Below are 23,693 nucleotides of genomic sequence, written 5' to 3'. Positions count from 1 at the left end.
AAGAAAGAAGAAAATTTGAAAGACAAAAATCTTCAACTAATAATTAAATTTTAAGAAAACGTAAGTACAAGGTAGTGAGACCAGTGAATGTTCGTTTCACAAAAAGATTTAAATGGAAATAACTATAATTGTGAATATAAGATTCTAAACAATATAGGATTCTAAACAATGTCTTCAAATTACAAAGCATAGGTACATAGAAATTACTAAATTATAACATGATAAATGTAAGTAATGGCAATTAAATATTTTTTACAAATTCTTTTTTTTTTTTTTTTTTTTTTTTTTTTTTCATAAAATAAAATAATAAGAGCCAATGCTGGCGATGCAAGGGCCCAAGATAACGGGTGGAACGTAGCAGGGAAGTAATTTTCATAATATTTAATAGACTTCTTTGACATTTTGGGGAGAGAATTGTTTGTAATATCAACAAAGTTTTGTGATGTTACTGTGAGAAGTCTAGAACAGTGTTGTGATCGGAAGATATCCACCAAGGTTACTTTTGAATTTTCATAAAAGAGAAATTAATCTAGTAATTTGGTCCACGAGACTTTTTTCAGTAATCAATCATCAACAGAAAAATTTTTACTAGATTTGAACAGTATTTTCAAACCCAGAAAAGTTTTCCAGTGTTATATGTAATAGTCAGAAAGATTTAACTAGCTGAAGGTCTGGACCACTATACAATTTATATTAATAAACAATTATAATACTTGTATAATGGTATAGAATTAGTGCAAAATGCTAATTTTCAATAGCCATTTACTCAGAATGAGTATTCCGTAACCGGGTTTTCGTCCTCAGCCAAACATTTATAATATTGCTGTAAAAAATGCCAAAAACACAATAGTGTATAATAAAATTATTCAAGCGTTAGTTAGTAGTTGTATTAGTTGTTGATAGAGATTGATTTGATTAAAAATCATAAAAAGCCTAATAGAGTTGTTCTTGTTTATTTTAGTTATTAATACATTCATAATTTTTTTCCCCACAGACCGTCAACTCCGCAGTAGATGATCATCAAAACGAAGCTGACCTCAATCTGTCTTCGTGCGGCGAGATCATTCGCACACGCACATATGATTTGCACATCACTTACGACAAGTACTACCAGACGCCGAGGATGTGGCTCAGTGGATACGATGAGGTTTGTTCAGGTTTAACAACGCGTTGTTTCTTCAAGATAAGTTTACGTTTAAGTAATTGTTAGTTTTTAGTTGACATGTTAGGTTTTCTGGCTAGTTCCAGACTTGAAATCAGTTGTCTCATTCAGATAGCCTGTTGCATTGAGTCCATTATTATCCTGTGTTGAATTCATTATTGGTGGGTGCAGGTATAACCTGTTTAGTTCACTATTGATAGGTGCAGAGTTTCCCTGTGTTGAGTCCACTATAAGTGGGTGTAGTTATAACCTCGTGGCTCGCAACCTGCTACATATCATCAAGAAAAAATTATGTTCCAAATTTTTAAGTTGCAAGTAGGTGATCACTGCTATAAAAAAAGGCATAAAATTATAAAGTATTTTATTATGCTGCCAAAAAATTTGCTAAGCCAAATAATTACAATTGTTGTACATTAACAGTCAGCGTATATTGTACCTTAGCTCAATACCGAAAATCATTGCTTACAGATTGTAAATTTTTACCGATCTCCAGGGCAGCTGGTACAAGAGGAAAAACATCACTCCAGAACTAAGCAGTTTCCGCTCATGATGAGCACCTCATGGCCAGGGTGTGGATGCTATTACACTAGGGTGACCAAACGTCCCGTAAAAACGGGATTGACCTGTTTTTTAATGATCGTACACGGAGTCCCGAAAAAGTCTCCCGGGATGCCTAAATGTCCCGTATGTACGTTGTGTTGATGATACACTTTTGTCGCGCCTCTCCTCAGGCCGTCTTCCCCTCTCCTCGACAGTTGAACTCGCCCATTCTGCAGGCGGCTATCCAACCGTAGTCAGACAAGTCAGTGTGGCTGTGGGTGTGGGTGTTGTCTTGTTACAAGTGTTTGTTTGGTGCATCTCATATTGTTATTAATTACTAATTATGCCCAAGCGTCAGTGCACGTTTAAGGAGGAGTACTCTAAAGAATGGAAGTACATTAAAAAGGGAAGCTATGACAATGAAGCAGAGTGCACAGTTTGCCATACTGTTTTTAGTATTGCTCATGGTGGACGTTCAGATGTAAAACAACACATCGCATCAGTGAAACATACGAACAGACTGAGTGCCCCAAGTAGCAGTAAGTCTCTTGAAAATTATTTTATAAAACACAATTCAAATGAAGAAACGAAAGTTAGAGCTGCTGAGTTAACTCAGGCCTTTCATACGATCAAGCACCACCACAGCTTCAGGTCAAATGACTGTATCAGTAAGTGAAACAGCGTTATGTTTAGTGACTCTGCAATTGCATCTAAGTTTAGCTCTGCCAGAAAAAAACAGTCAGCTCTGATAACTGGTGTTTTAGCTCCATTCAGCTTGAAAACTAGAATTGAACAGATGAATAAATCCCCTTGTTATGGCATTTCAACTGATGCAAGTAATCACAAGGCTGTAAAAATCATTCCTTTTTAGGTTCAGTTTTTTGACATAAATGAAGGGATACAGTCAAAGTTATTAAAAGTTGCCTCTTTGCCATGTGAAACATCAGATGAGATATCTAGTTTCTGCTTAAATTGTATTGATGAGTTCAAGTTAAATAAAAACAGTTGCATTGCATTTTGTGGTGATAATACTGTTAAAATGAATTCAAATTTAGCGCCATCCATTGTATCGATTTCCCGTTTATGTTTTGTTTATATAAATTGACGGTTTTTATTTTGTGTTGATAAAAAGAAACTGTTATCGTTTTGTCTATGGAAATAACAAGAACATGTATGTGTGTAAGTATAAAATAAAATTGTGATTAATTACGAAAAGTTATCAGGTTATGGGCCCAGAGTGCTTAAAATATAAATTGTTGATCCACTGAATGTAAAAGTTGTGCTTCGTGAAAATTTGATCAGATTTAATAAGTTTTTTAAGATGTTTTCTTCGTCAAGTTCGATTAAACCTCTCTCAAAGGAGAACTACGATACTTGGGCAATTCAAATTGAAGCTGTGATGGTTAAAAATGGAACATGGGTATACGTAAATGGAAGAAAGCCAAGACCAGAACAAGTTGAAGGTAAGGACGCTTCACTACGAGACCTTGAAAAGTGGGAGGATGATGATGCTAAAGCAAAATCAGATCTAATAATTGCAATAGATCCCAGTTTATTACGTATGGTAAAAGGTTTAAAAACTTCAAAACAAGTTTGGGATAAGTTAAAGTCAGAATATGCTTCCACAGGACCAGTAAAAAGGGCAAGTTTATTAAAACGCGTAACTTCGTACAAAATAAGGGAAAATGATGATTTCCACACACAACTGATGGAGTTTTTCGATATAATTGCAAAACTATCAGCTATGGGCGTTCAGATGCACAATGATTTACAATCAACGTTACTTCTAAACGCACTACCACCAAGTTTTGAAATGTTTAGATGTGCAATGGAGTCTCAAAACGAATTGCCAAAACCGGATGTTCTTCGAGAAAAAATTATCGAAAGGTATGAAGCTAAAAATCAACGAGATACAGACGATTCTGAGGTTATGTGGGTAAGGAAAAATCAGAAAAGTTTCAAGCAATATCGAGGAAGTCCACGCAGATACAATAGTGATTTTAATAGGCCTTTCAAATACAACTGTTTTAAATGTAATCAAATAGGACATAAGGCAATTGATTGTCCCAGAAAACTAAGTGATGATGGTCAAGAATTTTCGTCAAAAGTTGAATCTCAAGTTGAAGATGTGTTCAAAATCAAATAGAAAATTACCGAGGAATCTTTACATACGAAGATTACATCAAGCGATGATCGATGGTGTCTGGATAGTGGTTGCACGTCTCACATGTGTTGTAAAGTTGTAATGAAGCAGCGTTTCTAAATATGTCATCAACAAATGGAAAAGATTTGTTAGCTAGCAGTGCGGAGACTGAAATTGTTGCAAAAGGAACCGCGCAAGTTACTACTACGGATGGGAAAGTAAACAGGTCGGTAAAACTAAATGATACACTGTTAGTAAAAGAATTGAGAACAAATCTGTTATCTGTTGCGAGAATCACTGATCACGAAAATACAGTCACTTTTCACAAAACTGGTGCAACAGTTTTCGGGAAAGATGGTAAGATAAAACTGTTAGCAAAAAGAGTTGGAAATCTATACTATGTTTGCGGTAGTAGAGAACAAACAAATGTTGCAAACGATAATTCTGCTAGTTTGAAGTTATGGCATCATCGTCTTGGTCATTTGAATGAAGAAGACTTGTTAAAGATTCCGCGAAAAGGATTAGCTGTTGGAATAAAGCTAAATGGAGAAAAGCAGTTGGGAACATGTGAGGTATGTTTACGAGGAAAAATGACCGCCTTGCCATTTCCCAAGAAATCTGAAAAATGTACAAACATATTGGAATTAATACATACCGACGTCTGGGGACCATCAAGAACAGAGTCATTAGGACACGCTAGGTATTTCGTCACATTCATTGACGACAGCACTCGTTGGTGTGAAGTTCGATTCATTAGAAATAAAAGTGATGTTTTTCGAGTTTTTAAGGAATACAAAGTTTGTGTTGAAACACAAACTGGTCGTAAAATAAAATGTTTGATGTCAGACAACGGTAAAGAATATTGCAATAAGGAATTTGATGATTTCTTAAAGAAAAATGGTATTCGTCGACGTCTGACAGTTCCTTATACACCACAACAAAATGGAATGGCAGAACGAAAAAATAGAACATTAGTTGAAATGGCACGATGTCTTTTGATAAGTTCTGGATTAGGTCATGGATTTTGGGCTGAAGCAGTATCTACTTCAAATTATTTGAGAAACAGGTGCCCAACATCTAGTCTAGACAGTCATTCTCCATTTGAAGCTTGGAACAAAGAAGTGCCGGACTTGAGTAACTTGAAAGTGTTTGGCGCAAAAACATTTGTTTTGGAAAAAGGATTAGGAAAATCAAAATTTGATTCACGATCACAAGAAGGTGTGCTGGTAGGTTATTCTGAAGAATCGAAAGGCTACCGAGTATGGATTCCAGTCGAAAGGAAAGTTGTTGTAGCAAGAGATGTACGAATACTGGAAAACCAATTTTTGAATGAAGAAAAGGGAAGTAAAACCATTGAGAGTAATAAAGATGATTTTGAATGTGTACATATGCAAAATAAAATTCAGGAAGAAAATGAAGAAATAGGAAATGAGCAAATAAATAAAAAAGAACAGGCACAAGATGAAATTTTTCAGCCAATTTTGCATAAAATGCCCGGAAGACCACGATTGGAGAGATTAGGTAAACGAGGAAGACCGCGTAAAATTTATAACACTGGACCAACAGCAAAAGTAAATGAAGATCAAGAAGAATATGAAAATTATAACCATACTGGAACGCAAGGAGTTCTGAGTGATGATGAAATATTTGTTGATGGTGCAGAAAATGAAATTGACATACTCGACGAAGCAAACTTGGTTAACATAACACTGAAAGAAGCTATGACTGGAAACGAAGCAGCTGAATGGATGAAAGCTATCTCTGAAGAAATTCGAGGTTTGATAAAATATAATACTTGGGAAATAGTTGAACGTCCTAAACATAGAGCAGTTATCACAAGTAAAAAGGTTCTTAAAAATAAATTAAAGCCCGATGGAACACTTGAGCGAAGAAAAGCAAGAGTTGTAGCTCGTGGTTTTACGCAGCGACAAGGGGTTGATTTTACTGATACATTTGCTCCTGTAGCAAGATTAGATTCAGTTAGACTTTTGATGGCACTGGCTGCTCGTGAAAAACTGCCAGTTTTTCAATTGGACATTGTCGCAGCTTATTTAAATGGAAGTTTAGAAGAAGAAATATTTATGGAACCCCCACAGTACATTCAAGAAGCTTTACAAGAAATAATTACAAATGATGGTATAAACAGTTAAATAGGAAAAGAAGCTCAAAAAATGCTCCTGACACTAGCACAAGGACATAAAGTTTGTAAGTTAAGGAAAGCGTTATATGGTCTACGACAAGCTTGTCGTCAGTGGCATAAAAGATTAAGTGAAGTGTTGCAAGGTATTGGACTTATTTCAGCCGCAAGCGAAACTTGCTTATATTACAACATGAGTGAAGATCAGTATACGATTTTAGTTGTCTACGTTGACGATATTTTGTACATATCAAAGAATGAAAAGAAGCTAAATGAAATTAAAACTGGTCTGGCAAAAGAATTCGAAGTAAAAGATTTAGGATTAGCACGACACTGTTTAGGAGTTGAAATTAATCAAGAAAATGGTGAAATTATATTGAGTCAACAAAAATATATAAACGATGTTTTGAAAAAATTTAACATGGAAGAATGTAATCCTGTAAACACTCCCTGTGAACATCAAGCAAAGTTACCAGATGGAAATTCAAATCGAAAAGGGAGTGAAGAAAAACCATTCAGACAATTAATTGGATCATTGATGTATTTGGCAATTGCTACTCGTCCGGACATTACATTTATTGTAAACAGATTATCGCAGTTCAATGAAAAGTACCAAGATATTCATTGGTCAGCAGCTAAACGTGTATTACGTTATTTACGAGGTACCCAAAATTATGGCCTAGCATTTAAGGGGAACTCATATGGAATTCAAGGATATTCTGACGCAGATCACGCAAATGATATCTTCGATAGAATTTCATACACAGGATATGTATTTACATTAAGTGGAGCTGCAATATCATGGCGTTCGAAGAAACAGAAATCAGTTGCGATTTCGTCCACTGAAGCTGAATATGTAGCCTTGTCAGAAACAGCTCGCGAAGCTTTGTATTTACGAAATTTAATGTTGGAATTGAACTTGATTGATTTATCAAAAATAGATCTCGGAACAGACAACAGAGGTGCGAAATATATTGCAGAAAATGCTACTTGTCACTCACGCACTAAACACATTGCTACAAGATACCATTTTGTGCGTCAATTGTTGAAAAATGATGAACTAAGTTTAAGATATATACCAACAGAAATAATGCCTGCTGATGCTCTCACAAAGCCGCTTCCAGGACCTGCGCATCATCGTCATGCAGAAGCAATGGGATTAAAAGTCTGTAGAGATGCAAAAATTTGAGAGGGGCGTGTTAAAATGAATTCAAATTTAGCGCCATCCATTGTATCGATTTCCCGTTTATGTTTTGTTTATATAAATTGACGGTTTTTATTTTGTGTTGATAAAAAGAAACTGTTATCGTTTTGTCTATGGAAATAACAAGAACATGTATGTGTGTAAGTATAAAATAAAATTGTGATTAATTACGAAAAGTTATCAAATACAAATACAAATTTTGGTGGTTTGAACAGAGAGGGACCAAACAACGTATTAAAAAAATTTAAAACTACTTTACATGGTGTGGGTTGCCCGGCATATATTATATTACATAACTCCATTTGTACAGCATCTGATTGATTAAGCTGTGACATCGAAGGTATTATTGTCAAACTCTTCTCTTATTTTTCTACATACACGGTGCAAACAGAGGCTAAAAGAATTTTGTGAAATGGTCGACGTCGAATATGGCACTATTTTAGCACATTCAAAAACTCATTGGCTGTCTTTGATGCCTGCAATAGAACGAATTTTAAAACTGTTAAAACAAAGGATTTCTTTTTAAACGAGAAAAAAGCTCCAAACATTATGTTAACATTTTTTAATAATCCTTTAAGTGAGGCATACCTATGGTTTGTCCATAGCCAATTCAATATTTTTCAGCAAGGAATTAAAAAGATTGAAGGAAGTACAAAATGTGTTATGGAAGTGATGATGTATTGGAATCTACTCTAACAGCTTTCACCAGAAGAAAAGAGGAACAGTTCTTATCATTTAATGTAAAATCCATTCTTAAGGGGAGTTTCAATGGCCTATCTTCACACAATGTTAAATTCCATAACTTCATGTTCTTTTTTCTCAGAAACTACATCATGGAACAGATTGAAATTTGCTCACAATAATCTACTAGGGTTGTTTAGTACTTTAACATAGGGGTTTCCATTTATTATTGTTTAAAAATAATTCTAATTTTATTTCTCAGTCATAAATTTATGTAAATATTTCTGATAAATATTTTTTCCCACAAAACATATTGTGTTTAGAGCAATATCCCTACGTTAAAATATTTAATGCAGTGTTCACAGTGCATGGTAAAAATATGAGATTTTTAGGATTGTTAGAAGCTGAGATAAAGGAACAAATGCATTGAAAAAAAATATTTCACAGAAAATTGCATTTAAAGTTTGTCGCACATTTTTTCACTAATGCATCCCTGAACCATAACCTAAAAAGGACAACAATAAATATTTGGAGTTTGTGAAAATCAATAAAGCTACAGGTTTACATAATTATAAAAATAGTAATACTCCCAGTTCAAGAAAATTTCTTGACAATAATAAATAAAACTGAAACAAAAATAATTTTTTTTTTTAATATTTACCTACCATTCGAACCATTATGATAAAAAAATGTTTGCACACTAACAAAATAATAAATACATGCATTATAAAAATTAGAAATACATTATTCACATACAATTAATTAATTAATATTTCAAAATCTAAAACTGAAAATGAAGTAGTAAATTACACAGAAATAAAGACCGTAATTCATATCTTAACAGCAAAAAAAATTGCATGCACAACCTAAAAATTATTTTAAAATCATAACTGGTACAAACAATAAAAATCAATATTGATACAAGTCTATAAAAATATATAAACCAGCTCAGGAAAACTTCTGACTGTAAGTGATAAAATCTTGGGTTTTTTTTTTTTTTTAATTAATAAACATTATGTATTATATATTATTTTTAATGTTAGAATTCAGTCTATACGATAAAATAAAAATCTCGAAATTGATTTTTTTTTTTTTTTTTTTTTCCCCAAAATTTTCTATTGAAACTTCCCTTAAGCATGGCAGTATTATGCAACAAAAACAAGACAAAATTAACTTCAGAACTGAAGTTAATGACTTTTATGAAACATGCATACAGTATCTTGAAACATGGAGTGTACCATTCTGCACTTCCTCAAGGTTTAAATGGATGCTTTTGAAAGAGATCCCCAGTTGGGAACAAATTGAAGAAACTATTTGTTACTTCAATGAAAAAAGCATTGACATAAATGATACTTTTCTATTTGATTAACTGGCACCATTAGTGGATTTTGTAAGTGAAAAAATTAAAGAATTGATTGATGAAGATAAAAAAAACCACCTCAATGTTATCAAAAATGGGTTTGTTTTTTTAAAACGCGTACCAGGCCAGAACAGCACTCTGAATTTTTGAAGATATGCCAGTATGTGTTCCGATCCCTGCCCATAATGGTAATACTGAAAGAATTATTTTGCTTATGAACATTCAATGGACGGATGAAAGGAACAAGATGGGAGTGGATACCCTTTTTGCAATCTTGCAGGTACTCTACAATTTAAAAATGGACTGTTCTAGTTTTTACAACTTTATATTGGAAAAGAGAGGTTTTAATTGGCTGGAACGAAAGAAAAATATCCCCAATTGAAATCCTAAAGATTTTTTAACATAACTTTGACTAGCAATTTTAGTTATATTGTGTAATTATTTTTTGAAGTATGTCATAATTCTTATAATAAATAAGTATTCACTGCAAAATTGTTGTTTTTATTTATTATACGCCTCACAATTTAAATTAAATTACATATTCATAGGTAAATTGAAAAATATTTATAGGTCTCAAATGAGCAGAAAAGAGCATGTTTCAATGAATACGTCTCGATGGCGGCCACTCGGACCCCCCTTTAGCTGGAGGGTATCGCCCCCAAACCCTCCTTGGATGTGTCCCGTTGTTTCAAGTTTATGATTTAGTCACCCTATATTACACACAACAATGATTCAAAATATAAGAGATCTGGATAAAATATACATTTCATGGTTCCTTAGAAAAAAAACTCACCTAGTGCTGTGTTGAAATGTTGTTTTACAACGTTTGTATTTTTATGGATTCGGTTGATCACAAAATTTTGCATACTACATGATAGCTGACAAGAATTGAAAAGTAGGTTTCAACAACCTTCCAAAGGTGAAGAAGACCATAGATTTTGAGTAAAAAATGCCCACTCCTGAAGTGTTAACATAGCGTTGAGTCTGCTATTGGTGGGTAGGGGTTAACCTTGAGTTGAGTTCACAATTGGTGAGTTTATGGTTAACCTTGCTATAGGTGGGTGCAGTGTTAACCTAGCTATAGTGTTAACCTAACAATGAGTACATATTGGTGTGTGTAGGGTTAACGTATGTTGAGTCCACTATTGGTGGTTGCATAGATATCCTTGAGTTGAGTTCACTATTGATGCAGTTTTAAATTTGTTTTTAATTTGTTTTTTTTCAACAGTGATGACAATGAGGGAAACCCTGAGTAAAGTTTTCATGAAGGGCTTGCTTCTATAAATAAATAATTGAAGTAATATTTAATTAGGACTTATGAAAACTAGGCTAAATACAGCTTGAAAACATTACTTTCAGCAACAAATTAAAGTGAATTGAACATAAAAATTACATTATTTTACCACAAGAGTCAATACTCAATAGGTATTTAGTTTTATATAAAGTGTTTTTTTTTATGTTTTTTTTTTAATGATTAACATTTTGTTAAGAAATGTATTTTAATCAAATAAGTTATTCTATATTACATAAAATAAAGGGTGTATGTTAGAGACATACCTATGCAATAAGATTATAGTCATACAGAGTTTTAATTTTTTATTAGGGCTTAGGTCAAAAGAAATAAAATTTCCTTCGAGATTATATAATAAATCATATTCAAACACATTTATTAAAGGACCCGTAAGAATTAAATTTTTTTCTGAGACTTTTATTTGATATAGGTTATAAAGGTTGAACTTGTTAATTTCACATAACAAGATGGATGAACAAAATTAATGTAGCATATTTATAATTTCACTTCACTACACATTTTATTTCTCTATGAAACATAAAATCAGTAATTTGTATTTATATCTTTGAATGTAATACTTCCTTGCTCAAGTAATGATATTTGTTTAACGAATAAGAATAGTTTTTTTTCACAGTTCATATGTAATATTATATGACGAATATTTGTAAAACAATCTGGTATTGGTGGAAAAGATTTAACAAAAATTATTGCTAGCTAATAAAAGTTTTGTTTGGAAGGAATCGAGAAAACGAAAGGGAATTGATATAGGAACTTCGGATAGGAAAGACATGATATTTTATGACGGCAGAAATTGAACTTATAACTGGTGAAATATTTTGAAGAATTATAAGAAATGATAGAAATAGTAATAATATTAATGATTTGAAGAGAGTTAGGGAAATAAAGAAGAATTATTATTTATAAGAAGATTTGAGTACTACAAGTCGATACCAGGAAGAAGACTACGAGTATAAACTACGAAGACTGAAATCAGATTAAGGCGTTTCCAGGACGAAGAAAGAAGTATTTCTAATTTTCAACTGTACGAGAACATACGGAAACGACGCGAGGCGTTCCCAGGACGAAGACGATCAACGATAGGCGTTCCCAGGACGAAGACGATCAACTATCGGCGTTCCCAGGACGAAGATGGTCATCTAGAGGCGTTTCCAGGACGAAGTTTGAAACAACGAAAGGCGTTCCCAGGACGAAGACTACCTGTAATACCAGGCGTTCCCAGGACGAAGGTACAAGACAGCGAATGGGCGTGCCAAGGATGAAGATGCAGAAGATTCATTGCTGAGGTCCTGGCCGAAAGAAGGCAAACCTAGTAACGCATAGTTCGTTACCACGGAACTATAATAACAGGTCGGTTATATAATGATGAATGAATGTCACCACATTTACTAGCTTGCAAAACTGACAATCGGGAATAATTAATATCACTTGAAATCCCTTACTAAATCTTTTCACACTACCAGGTTGCTAAAGTTAGAGACAACTTGAGTTAAAATTCACAAAATCGTTGTATACCAGCTAATCCAAGGTTTTACGAATTTTTCCACGACATACCCAACTCTACCCCTGAATAGTCCGGACAATAATAAAATATATTTTAATTAATGGTGTGTATTACAAATTAATTAAAATAGAAGTAATTGTAATGATTATTCATTATTACAACTTCGTATAAGTTGTGGCGCCCACAAATTAAACTAAATGATTCGTTCTTTTGTTCTTATCATATAAATACACCAGAACGAGTCTAAGTACTTTCGAGTCTTATCAAATTAAATATATTTATTATAAATAATAAGGAATTTGATAGCTAAGGCCCGTTTAAGGTATTCTTCTTAAAGACTTGTATTTCATGGTGCCATGGTGGCTGAGCGGATAAAGGTGTACTAACAGGGTTGGATGGTTCGGTGAAGAGTGTGTGTGATGTGCAGAGTCGCAGGCCGCTGTCGGTGGAGGAGATGTACGAGGACGTGAGCCAGGACCACGCCAAGAAGACGGTGACCATGGAGTCGCACCCCCACATCCCCGGGCCCCCCATGGCGTCCGTGCACCCCTGCAAGTGAGTGTTCCTCTTGGCATGGGAGCAGTTTGCTCATTGAGGACTCTTTAGCAGAGAAGTTTCTTCATATTAAAGCATCTCGGGCACTGGATTCTTTGGGGAATTTAACCCCATAGGCAGATTAGTTCCATGTGCAGTGTAGCATTTTTGCAATAAAGCCTCTTTGGCAGTCAAACCTATTGGGAAGAGAAGTTTGATAGTTGAGTCTCTTGGAAAAAGAAGTCTATTGGGTAGTGAAGCCTATTGAAAAGTGAAGTATATTGGTTAGTAGATAACTTTGAGCAATGCATCACCATGGACAGTGAAGCCTTTATGTCAGGGTACATCTTGGTCAGTCAGACCTCTTGCGTAGTGAAGAATCTTTGACAGTGAACCCTATGGAGAAGTCTTTTGAACAAAGTATCCCTGAGCACTGCAGCCCCGTGGACAGTAAAGCCTCTAAGTCATTAAAGTATCTTGGGTAGTAAAGTCTCTTAGGCAGTAAAGTCTTAGCAGTAAAACCTATTGGCAGTGACACCTCTTGGCAGTGAACCCAGGTGACAGTAACCTCTTGGCAATAAAGGATCATGGCATGAAGCCTCTTGGTAGTAAAACATTTTTACAGTGAGACCTTTTAATTAGTAAACCCTCTTTGGCAGTGAAGCCACTTGGCAGTAAAGCCACTTGGCAGTAAAGCTTCTTGACAATAAAGCTTTTTAGCAGCTAAGCATCTTGTGTATAAAGACTCTTGACAGTAAAACCCCTTGCCAATAAAGCTTGGTAGTTAAGAGTCTTTTGTATTAAAGCATCTTGGGAGTGAAATTTCTTGGCAATGAAGCCTCTAGCCAGTGAAGCATATTGGCAGTAAAGTTTCTTGGGGAATAAATCCACTTGGCAAAAATAAATCTTGCCAATGAAGACTCATTGTAATGAAGCCATGTGGCAATGAAGCCTCTTGGCAATGATGCCTCTTGGCATTAAAACCTTTTGAATTAAAGTCTCTTGTTAGTAAATTACTTAACAGTAAAGTCTCTTGGCAGTAAATCCTCTTGGCAATTATGTCCCTTAGCAATTGGGCCTAATAGCAGTGAGACCTCTTGAGCAGAAAGGCGTAATGATAAGTACATCATCGTGATAGTTAAGTCTCTTATCAAGGAAGAATCTTGGCAGTGATGCCTCTTGGGTAGTAAAGCCTCTTGTATTTAAATGACTTGTCAATGAACCCTCTGGCCAGTGAAAACTTTTTGACAGAGAAAACTCTTGGTTTTAAAGCCTCTTGTCAATAAATCACTTAGTAGCCTATTGGCAGTAAAGCCTCTCAGAAAGTAAAGATTCTTGGGCAGTAAAGCTTCTTGGCAGTGAGCCTCTTGTGTAGTAAATTTCTTAGTAATGTAGCCTCTTGTGTAATGGGCATCTTGGCGGTAAAGCTGTTGGGCATTAAAAATGCTTGGCAGTGAAGTCTCTTGACAAAGAAACATCTTGACAGCGAACCATTTTGTATTGTAAAACCTGTAGGCAGTAAAGCCTATTGACAGTAAAACCTCTTGGTAGTGACACATTTTTTGTAGTAAATGCTTAAGGCAGTGAAGCTTGGCAATGATACATCTTGGCAGCTAAGCCAGGTGGCAATAAACCTCTTGACATTGAAAGTCTCGACTCTTGGCAGTAAATCTTCTGCAGTAAAGTCTCTAGGCAGTGAAACAGTTGGCTTTAGAGCCTTTTGACAGTAAAGCCTTATGGTAGTAAGCTCCTTTCCAGTGAAATTTCTTAGATAGTAAACTATCTTGGGCAGTAAAGTTTAATGGCAAGAAAATCTCTCGGCAGTAAAGCATCTTAGCAATGAAACCTCTTTGCAGTGAAGCCTCTTGACAGTAAAGCATTTTGGGTAGTATATCATCTTAGGTTAGTATGATCGCTTGTCATTGAAACCTCTTGGCAGGAAAGCCTCTTGTCATTAAGCCGCTTTGAAGTAAAGGTTCTTGGCAATTGAAGCTTTCTGGCAAAAAGGTTTCTTGGCAGTGAAGCCTATTGTGTAGTAAACCCTTGTGTGAGTGTGCCTCTTGGCAGTGAGTGAATACCAAGCACCACAGCTACAGTTACTACTACCTCCTGGTTAGGCATATGGTGACAAGCAGCGAAACAGTGTAACCTGCTCAGCCGACAGGGATTGTCTTCAGTCACTGTCGTAGTTCTTTATAACTTAAGCAAATTCAACAAATTGTTAATTTATGCATTTAACTTTTATTTCTGTTACAGTTATTATCAAATTTCAGTTAAAATTAATGTTCATTTATATTATATGCTAGAAATTTACTCGATTAGTAATCAAAAGTTATAATGATATTACAAAAATTTATTAAGTTCCTTTCTCTGTGAGTGTCCCAAGAAACCAGCTGTCAATTTTCGTCTTAGTATTTAATTTTTTTTTTTTTTTTTTTTTTTTTTTTTTTTTTTAACTCTCTTCATGTAAGTTATAATGACAAGCAGATAATAAGATTAAATCTTCGCACACATAAAATTAAAAACATTCATTTATTACAGTTACTATTGTAGAAAGCAAAGATGCTGGAAACATTTCCTCTCTGTTTTAAAATAAACATTTTTCACAGCAGCCAGTAACACAAAGTGGATAGTTAGCGGCAGAGATGAAAGAAGGTGTCATGTAATGTGATGTGGTGTTGGAGGATAGATTAGTGATAGTTAGCGGCAGAGATGAAAGAAGGTGTCATGTAATGTGATGATGTGTTGGAGGATAGATTAGTGATAGTTAGCGGCAGAGATGAAAGAAGGTGTCATGTAATGTGATGATGTGTTGGAGGATAGATTAGCGATAGTTAGCGACAGAGATGAAAGAAGGTGTCATGTAATGTGATGATGTGTTGGAGGATAGATTAGTGATAGTTAGCGGCAGAGATGAAAGAAGGTGTCATGTAATGTGAGCATGTGTTGGAGGATAGTTAGCGACAGAGATGAAAGAAGGTGTCATGTAATGTGAGCATGTGTTGGAGGATAGATTAGTGATAGTTAGCGGCAGAGATGAAAGAAGGTGTCATGTAATGTGATGATGTGTTGGAGGATAGATTAGCGATAGTTAGCCACAGAGATGAAAGAAGGTGTCATGTAATGTGAGCATGTGTTGGAGGGTAGATTAGCGATAGTTAGCGGCAGAGATGAAAGAAGGTGTCATGTAATGTGATGATGTGTTGCAGGATAGATTAGCGATAGTTAGCGACAGAGATGAAAGAAGGTGTCATGTAATGTGAGCATGTGTTGGAGGATGGATTAGCGATAGTTAGCGGCAGAGATGAAAGAAGGTGTCATGTAATGTGATGATGTGTTGGAGGATAGATTAGCGATAGTTAGCGACAGAGATGAAAGAAGGTGTCATGTAATGTGAGCATGTGTTGGAGGATAGATTAGTGATAGTTAGCGGCAGAGATGAAAGAAGGTGTCATGTAATGTGAGCATGTGTTGGAGGATAGATTAGCGATAGTTAGCGGCAGAGATGAAAGAAGGTGTCATGTAATGTGATGATGTGTTGGAGGATAGATTAGCGATAGTTAGCAACAGAGATGAAAGAAGGTGTCATGTAATGTGAGCATGTGTTGGAGGATAGATTATCGATAGTTAGCGGCAGAGATGAAAGAAGGTGTCATGTAATGAAATGATGTGTCGGAGGATAGATTAGCGATAGTTAGCGGCAGAGATGAAAGAAGGTGTCATGTAATGTGAGGATGTGTTGGAGGATAGATTAGCGATAGTTAGCGGCAGAGATGGAAGAAGGTGTCATGTAGTGTGATGATGTGTTGGAGGATATATTAGCGATAGTTAGCGGCAGAGATGGAAGAAGGTGTCATGTAATGTGAGCATGTGTTGGAGGATAGTTTAGCGATAGTTAGCGACAGAGATGATTAAGGTGTCATGTAATGTGAGCATGTGTTGGAGGATAAATTAGCGATAGTTAGCGGCAGAGATGAAAGAAGGTGTCATGTAATGTGATGATGTGTTGGAGGATAGATTAGCGATAGTTAGCGACAGAGATGAAAGAAGGTGTCATGTAATGTGAGCATGTGTTGGAGGATGGATTAGCGATAGTTAGCGGCAGAGATGAAAGAAGGTGTCATGTAATGTGATGATGTGTTGGAGGATAGATTAGCGATAGTTAGCGACAGAGATGAAAGAAGGTGTCATGTAATGTGAGCATGTGTTGGAGGATAGATTAGTGATAGTTAGCGGCAGAGATGAAAGAAGGTGTCATGTAATGTGAGCATGTGTTGGAGGATAGATTAGCGATAGTTAGCGGCAGAGATGAAAGAAGGTGTCATGTAATGTGATGATGTGTTGGAGGATAGATTAGCGATAGTTAGCGACAGAGATGAAAGAAGGTGTCATGTAATGTGAGCATGTGTTGGAGGATAGATTATCGATAGTTAGCGGCAGAGATGAAAGAAGGTGTCATGTAATGTAATGATGTGTTGGAGGATAGATTAGCGATAGTTAGCGGCAGAGATGAAAGAAGGTGTCATGTAATGAAATGATGTGTCGGAGGATAGATTAGCGATAGTTAGCGGCAGAGATGAAAGAAGGTGTCATGTAATGTGAGGATGTGTTGGAGGATAGATTAGCGATAGTTAGCGGCAGAGATGGAAGAAGGTGTCATGTAGTGTGATGATGTGTTGGAGGATATATTAGCGATAGTTAGCGGCAGAGATGGAAGAAGGTGTCATGTAATGTGAGCATGTGTTGGAGGATAGTTTAGCGATAGTTAGCGGCAGAGATGAAAGAAGGTGTCATGTAATGTGAGGATGTGTTGGAGGATAGATTAGCGATAGTTAGCGGCAGAGATGGAAGAAGGTGTCATGTAATGTGATGATGTGTTGGAGGATAGATTAGCGATAGTTAGCGACAGAGATGATTAAGGTGTCATGTAATGTGAGCATGTGTTGGAGGATAGATTAGCGATAGTTAGCGGCAGAGATGAAAGAAGGTGTCATGTAATGTGATGATGTGTTGGAGGATAGATTAGCGATAGTTAGCGACAGAGATGAAAGAAGGTGTCATGTAATGTGAGCATGTGTTGGAGGATGGATTAGCGATAGTTAGCGGCAGAGATGAAAGAAGGTGTCATGTAATGTGATGATGTGTTGGAGGATAGATTAGCGATAGTTAGCGACAGAGATGAAAGAAGGTGTCATGTAATGTGAGCATGTGTTGGAGGATAGATTAGTGATAGTTAGCGGCAGAGATGAAAGAAGGTGTCATGTAATGTGAGCATGTGTTGGAGGATAGATTAGCGATAGTTAGCGGCAGAGATGAAAGAAGGTGTCATGTAATGTGATGATGTGTTGGAGGATAGATTAGCGATAGTTAGCGACAGAGATGAAAGAAGGTGTCATGTAATGTGAGCATGTGTTGGAGGATAGATTATCGATAGTTAGCGGCAGAGATGAAAGAAGGTGTCATGTAATGTAATGATGTGTTGGAGGATAGATTAGCGATAGTTAGCGGCAGAGATGAAAGAAGGTGTCATGTAATGTGAGGATGTGTTGGAGGATAGATTAGCGATAGTTAGCGGCAGAGATGGAAGAAGGTGTCATGTAGTGTGATGATGTGTTGGAGGATAGATTAGCGATAGTTAGCGGCAGAGATGGAAGAAGGTGTCATGTAATGTGAGCATGTGTTGGAGGATAGTTTAGCGATAGTTAGCGGCAGAGATGAAAGAAGGTGTCATGTAATGTGAGGATGTGTTGGAGGATAGATTAGCGATAGTTAGCGGCAGAGATGGAAGAGGGTGTCATGTAATGTGATGATGTGTTGGAGGATAGATTAGCGATAGTTAGCGACAGAGATGATTAAGGTGTCATGTAATGTGAGCATGTGTTGGAGGATAGATTAGCGATAGTTAGCGGCAGAGATGAAAGAAGGTGTCATGTAATGTGATGATGTGTTGGAGGATAGATTAGTGATAGTTAGCGGCAGAGATGAAAGAGGGTGTCATGTAATGTGAGCATGTGTTGGAGGATAGATTAGTGATAGTTAGCGGCAGAGATGAAAGAAGGTGTCATGTAATGTGATGATGTGTTGGAGGATAGATTAGTGATAGTTAGCGGCAGAGATGAAAGAGGGTGTCATGTAATGTGAGCATGTGTTGGAGGATAGTTAGCGACAGAGATGAAAGAAGGTGTCATGTAATGTGAGCATGTGTTGGAGGATAGATTATCGATAGTTAGCGGCAGAGATGAAAGAAGGTGTCATGTAATGTAATGATGTGTTGGAGGATAGATTAGCGATAGTTAGCGGCAGAGATGAAAGAAGGTGTCATGTAATGTGAGGATGTGTTGGAGGATAGATTAGCGATAGTTAGCGGCAGAGATGGAAGAAGGTGTCATGTAGTGTGATGATGTGTTGGAGGATAGATTAGCGATAGTTAGCGGCAGAGATGGAAGAAGGTGTCATGTAATGTGAGCATGTGTTGGAGGATAGTTTAGCGATAGTTAGCGGCAGAGATGAAAGAAGGTGTCATGTAATGTGAGGATGTGTTGGAGGATAGATTAGCGATAGTTAGCGGCAGAGATGGAAGAAGGTGTCATGTAATGTGATGATGTGTTGGAGGATAGATTAGCGATAGTTAGCGACAGAGATGTTTAAGGTGTTATGTAATGTGAGCATGTGTTGGAGGATAGATTAGCGATAGTTAGCGGCAGAGATGAAAGAAGGTGTCATGTAATGTGAGCATGTGTTGGAGGATAGATTATCGATAGTTAGCGGCAGAGATGAAAGAAGGTGTCATGTAATGTAATGATGTGTTGGAGGATAGATTAGCGATAGTTAGCGGCAGAGATGAAAGAAGGTGTCATGTAATGTGAGGATGTGTTGGAGGATAGATTAGCGATAGTTAGCGGCAGAGATGGAAGAAGGTGTCATGTAGTGTGATGATGTGTTGGAGGATAGATTAGCGATAGTTAGCGGCAGAGATGGAAGAAGGTGTCATGTAATGTGAGCATGTGTTGGAGGATAGTTTAGCGATAGTTAGCGGCAGAGATGACAGAAGTTGTCATGTAATGTGAGGATGTGTTGGAGGATAGATTAGCGATAGTTAGCGGCAGAGATGGAAGAAGGTGTCATGTAATGTGATGATGTGTTGGAGGATAGATTAGCGATAGTTAGCGACAGAGATGATTAAGGTGTCATGTAATGTGAGCATGTGTTGGAGGATATATTAGCGATAGTTAGCGGCAGAGATGAAAGAAGGTGTCATGTAATGTGATGATGTGTTGGAGGATAGATTAGTGATAGTTAGCGACAGAGATGAAAGAAGGTGTCATGTAATGTGAGGATGTGTTGGAGGATAGATTAGCGATAGTTAGCGGCAGAGATGAAAGAAGGTGTCATATAATGTGAGCATGTGTTGGAGGATAGATTAGCGATAGTTAGCGGCAGAGATGAAAGAAGGTGTCATGTAATGTGATGATGTGTTGGAGGATAGATTAGTGATTGTTAGCGGCAGAGATGAAAGAGGGTGTCATGTAATGTGAGCATGTGTTGGAGGATAGATTAGTGATAGTTAGCGGCAGAGATGAAAGAAGGTGTCATGTAATGTGATGATGTGTTGGAGGATAGATTAGTGATAGTTAGCGGCAGAGATGAAAGAGGGTGTCATGTAATGTGAGCATGTGTTGGAGGATAGTTAGCGACAGAGATGAAAGAAGGTGTCATGTAATGTGAGCATGTGTTGGAGGATAGATTAGCGATAGTTAGCGGCAGAGATGGAAGAAGGTGTCATGTAGTGTGATGATGTGTTGGAGGATAGATTAGCGATAGTTAGCGGCAGAGATGGAAGAAGGTGTCATGTAGTGTGATGATGTGTTGGGACTGTGGACTGCAGGCACGCGGAGGTGATGAAGAAGATCATCCAGACGGTGACAGACGGCGGAGGGGAGCTGGGCGTGCACATCTACCTCATCATCTTCCTCAAGTTTCTGCAGGCGGTCATCCCCACCATAGAGTACGACTACACCCAGAACTTCACCATGTGAACTCTTCACCATCTCTGTTTCGCTGCTTCGTTTGTGCTTAAACCGCACAATGCATGGTTCCGTCACGGACGTTCCATCAGTATCCTAGCTACTTACGGAAACGCGCCGATGTGTTTGCGTGCAGCGGGTGGTGACCGCATGCACAGCATAGGCCGAGCCGGCCTCGTTGGCTCAGGTGAAGTGGTCTCTGGCAGGTGTAATGCCCTGGACAGCAGAGGCTGACGGCTTTAGGGCACTTGGGAGACACTTCACATGTTGTAGCATGCAGCCTCCTGCCCTGCCCAACTTGCACCGTATTTTTATACCTATTTGTTTTTTCTAGAAATTCAATAGTATCAGCTGATTATATTAGCTTCAAGGTCATAGTGACCCAGTTTCTCATACTTGAATTTGATCATTATTAATGTTCTTGTAATTAATTTTTAAATATTTATTTTTATTTTATTTAGAAAAGCCTTTTACCTGTGTTGTTCCTGGTTTACACTTTGCTCGCTAGTTTATTATTTGTGTATATACTTTTTTCAGTCTTTCATCTACTTTCAATAGTGTTTTTATACCTGTATTTTATGTTTGTATTTGTTTGGAAGCTATAGAACAGTGAGTGTTGTGTTGGTAGAAGAAAGGACGAGAGACACACGTACACCATAGCCGATATATTCCGAGATATTCTAGTGCGTTCTGTATGTATTTCTTGTGATGGAAAAATTGGCAGATGTTCACTCTCAGGACACTGTAAAATTATCACGTTGTTGCACCGGCCAATCAGAAAAGACTTTGTGAATTTTCAGTTTTATTTTTTGTAGGAAAAGCCTCATTGCAAGGGTTGATAAATTTGTATACTGCCCTATCCTCGTACAGTGTTGTGCTGTGGTTGGTCGCTGAGGTCGCTTGGTGGTTGTGGGCGGTCACGCAGCTGTGCTGTCAGGTAGCACTGTTCTGTGGCTCACAAACAAGGTTTATGAGTAGTTAGGGGCAGATCATTTTACGTTTGGGTACCAGGGTCGTGCCGCTGCTAAGAGTCAACTTTTGTTTTCTTCAGCTTTCGGACTTCATGAATTATAAATTAGGCCCCAGATGTGCGGTGCAGGCCCGGGTGGTACATCGGGACGTAGTTTCCGTGTTTCTTCGCACCTGGACGATGAGATCGCTACGGACTTCCTTTCGTTAGGCACAGGACTGGAAGTAACGATTAGCAAAAGTGAGTAAGTGTTTTCTGTCGGGCCTATCTTCTAAAGAACATGTAAATTTTTCATCATTTGAAGAATAAACGTCAATATTCGTTTCAAACTTCTTTATTTAAATTCAACCAGTAACAGTTTTTTCAAAAATTTAGTAATCAAAAACAGGGCTTTTCCCCCCACTAACTGCAACTTCAGATGGGATATTCTTCAAGTTTTTCTGTGTGTGCAAGGAACAGTCTTTGCAGTCAGGCACAGTTGTGATTACATGTGGTGCCCTGCCGTGGGACTATAGTGTTACTCGCCCTGAGAGATAAGTGAACAGTCCTCTTGTGAAAAAAAAGAGGGGGATTATCTGTAAAGTCTGTTTACAGACGATAATTTTACGTGATAATGTCATAAGAAAATATTGATGGAAAATTGCATACTTTTTAATTTTCAAATATTTTTTACAGTTTTTGCAAATTTAATTTAAATAATTTGTTTAAATATAATCACAAACAATTAATTAGTTACAGAAATAAACTGAAATCAAATCAATGTCAATGAATTATTAATTTGAAATGATGAAATTGGACAAACAAATCAAATTTTTTAAATTTCTGCTTTTAAAAAGCCTGCCTTAACCTGTTTGATATTATAGAAGATTTTCTCGCACGGTGGTTGGCCGGTTCTTGCACGCTCGGCCCAGGCGGAACGTGACAATGAGTCATGCTTTTTCGTGCGTGCAGCCGGCGTTCATCGGTTTATAAGACGTTAACCCGTCAAAAACATTTTGTAAAATGGTGGAATGAGCAGGAGAATGTGGGTGGTGCTGCGATGCTGAGTGACTGAGCTACGAGTGTGACATGCGTCGAGGAGCAGTGTCCAGCGCCCGGACACGCAGATCTCCAGAGACTCTGTGGGACAGGCTCCGAACTGCAGCAAGTCAGATAAGGACATGATTTGAAGCAAACTTTTAAATTAGTAATGTTATGTTACTAACACATTTTAAAACCATACAAAATAATTTTAATGCGGCCGTTCGTCTGTAGCGACGGCCGTGTTCATTGCTTGCTCACACGCGTCAGGAGTCAAGCGGCCAAATGTTCGTTGTGCGTGTTGTTGAAAATGGCGTGAATCGTTAACATTAATTCTACATTTGACGAAAGTCACGAATTCTTGGGGTTTCTAATGCCACAAGATAAAGATTAAAATCAACATTTGTTAGCATTTGAACTTGTGTCAGACGTGACTATGAATAAAAGTAAAAACACTTCAATTACTACCCCTGAATCTATGTCAGTGCCAATGGAATCCAGCAAATCAACAGAACTAATTTAGTGAAAAGTCTGTGAATCAAAATTGACGATCTAATAAGTGTAAATAAAGTGCTGAATTCATGGTTTGACAACTCCAGGAACGAAATCTTAAATCTTAAGAGTGAAATGACCATAGTTAAACAAGGTCTGAAATTACAAAATGAAAATCAGAAATCATTTCTCAAGTCGCAAGAAGTTCTACGGGACAAAAAAAAGGTAACTGAAAACAAGAAATGTTCGAACGACTGACCTTGCAACGCAGCTGTATTCCAGTGACATCAGCAACACACGATCAACCCACAAAAACCACAGACAACAGATGTTCAAGGCTTTACCGTTGTACAACAAAATAAACACAAGGTTAACTCTAATCGGAATCAGGAATCCAATTTAGTGTCTAATGATAAAAAGAAAAACCCAATGAAAGTTGGTATAAGAAATACAGCTTCCTTAAAAACCATAGCCAATCTAGCGTTAAAAAGTAGCAAAGCCCTGTTTGCAACACGTTTCGATCCATCAGTACAAGAAAAAGGAGATAATGGTCTACATCACCAGAGAATTAAATCTTTCCCAAGTCAAGGTTATGAAGCTCAAAATATGATAA

General features: G+C 37.0%; 1 protein-coding gene across 1 annotated transcript in view; it reads left to right on the top strand.

The window, feature by feature from the left end:
• The window catches only part of LOC134535712 (ubiquitin-like-conjugating enzyme ATG3), a 59,003-nt gene extending 37,106 nt beyond the window's left edge, over positions 1-21,897 (top strand). The window contains exons 5-7 of the mRNA XM_063374916.1: positions 995-1,147; positions 12,468-12,595; positions 20,460-21,897. Coding sequence (XP_063230986.1) covers positions 995-1,147; positions 12,468-12,595; positions 20,460-20,610 — 432 coding nt within the window. The 3' untranslated portion in view covers positions 20,611-21,897. The remainder of the gene's footprint in view (positions 1-994; positions 1,148-12,467; positions 12,596-20,459) is intronic.
• The last annotated feature ends 1,796 nt before the right edge of the window (positions 21,898-23,693 follow it).

The sequence above is a fragment of the Bacillus rossius genome, chromosome 10 (assembly GCF_032445375.1).
Source record: "Bacillus rossius redtenbacheri isolate Brsri chromosome 10, Brsri_v3, whole genome shotgun sequence".
Taxonomy (NCBI): Eukaryota; Metazoa; Arthropoda; class Insecta; order Phasmatodea; family Bacillidae; genus Bacillus; species Bacillus rossius.
The sequence above is the reverse complement of the archived record's forward strand: the minus strand, read 5'-3'. Positions and strand labels throughout refer to the sequence as shown.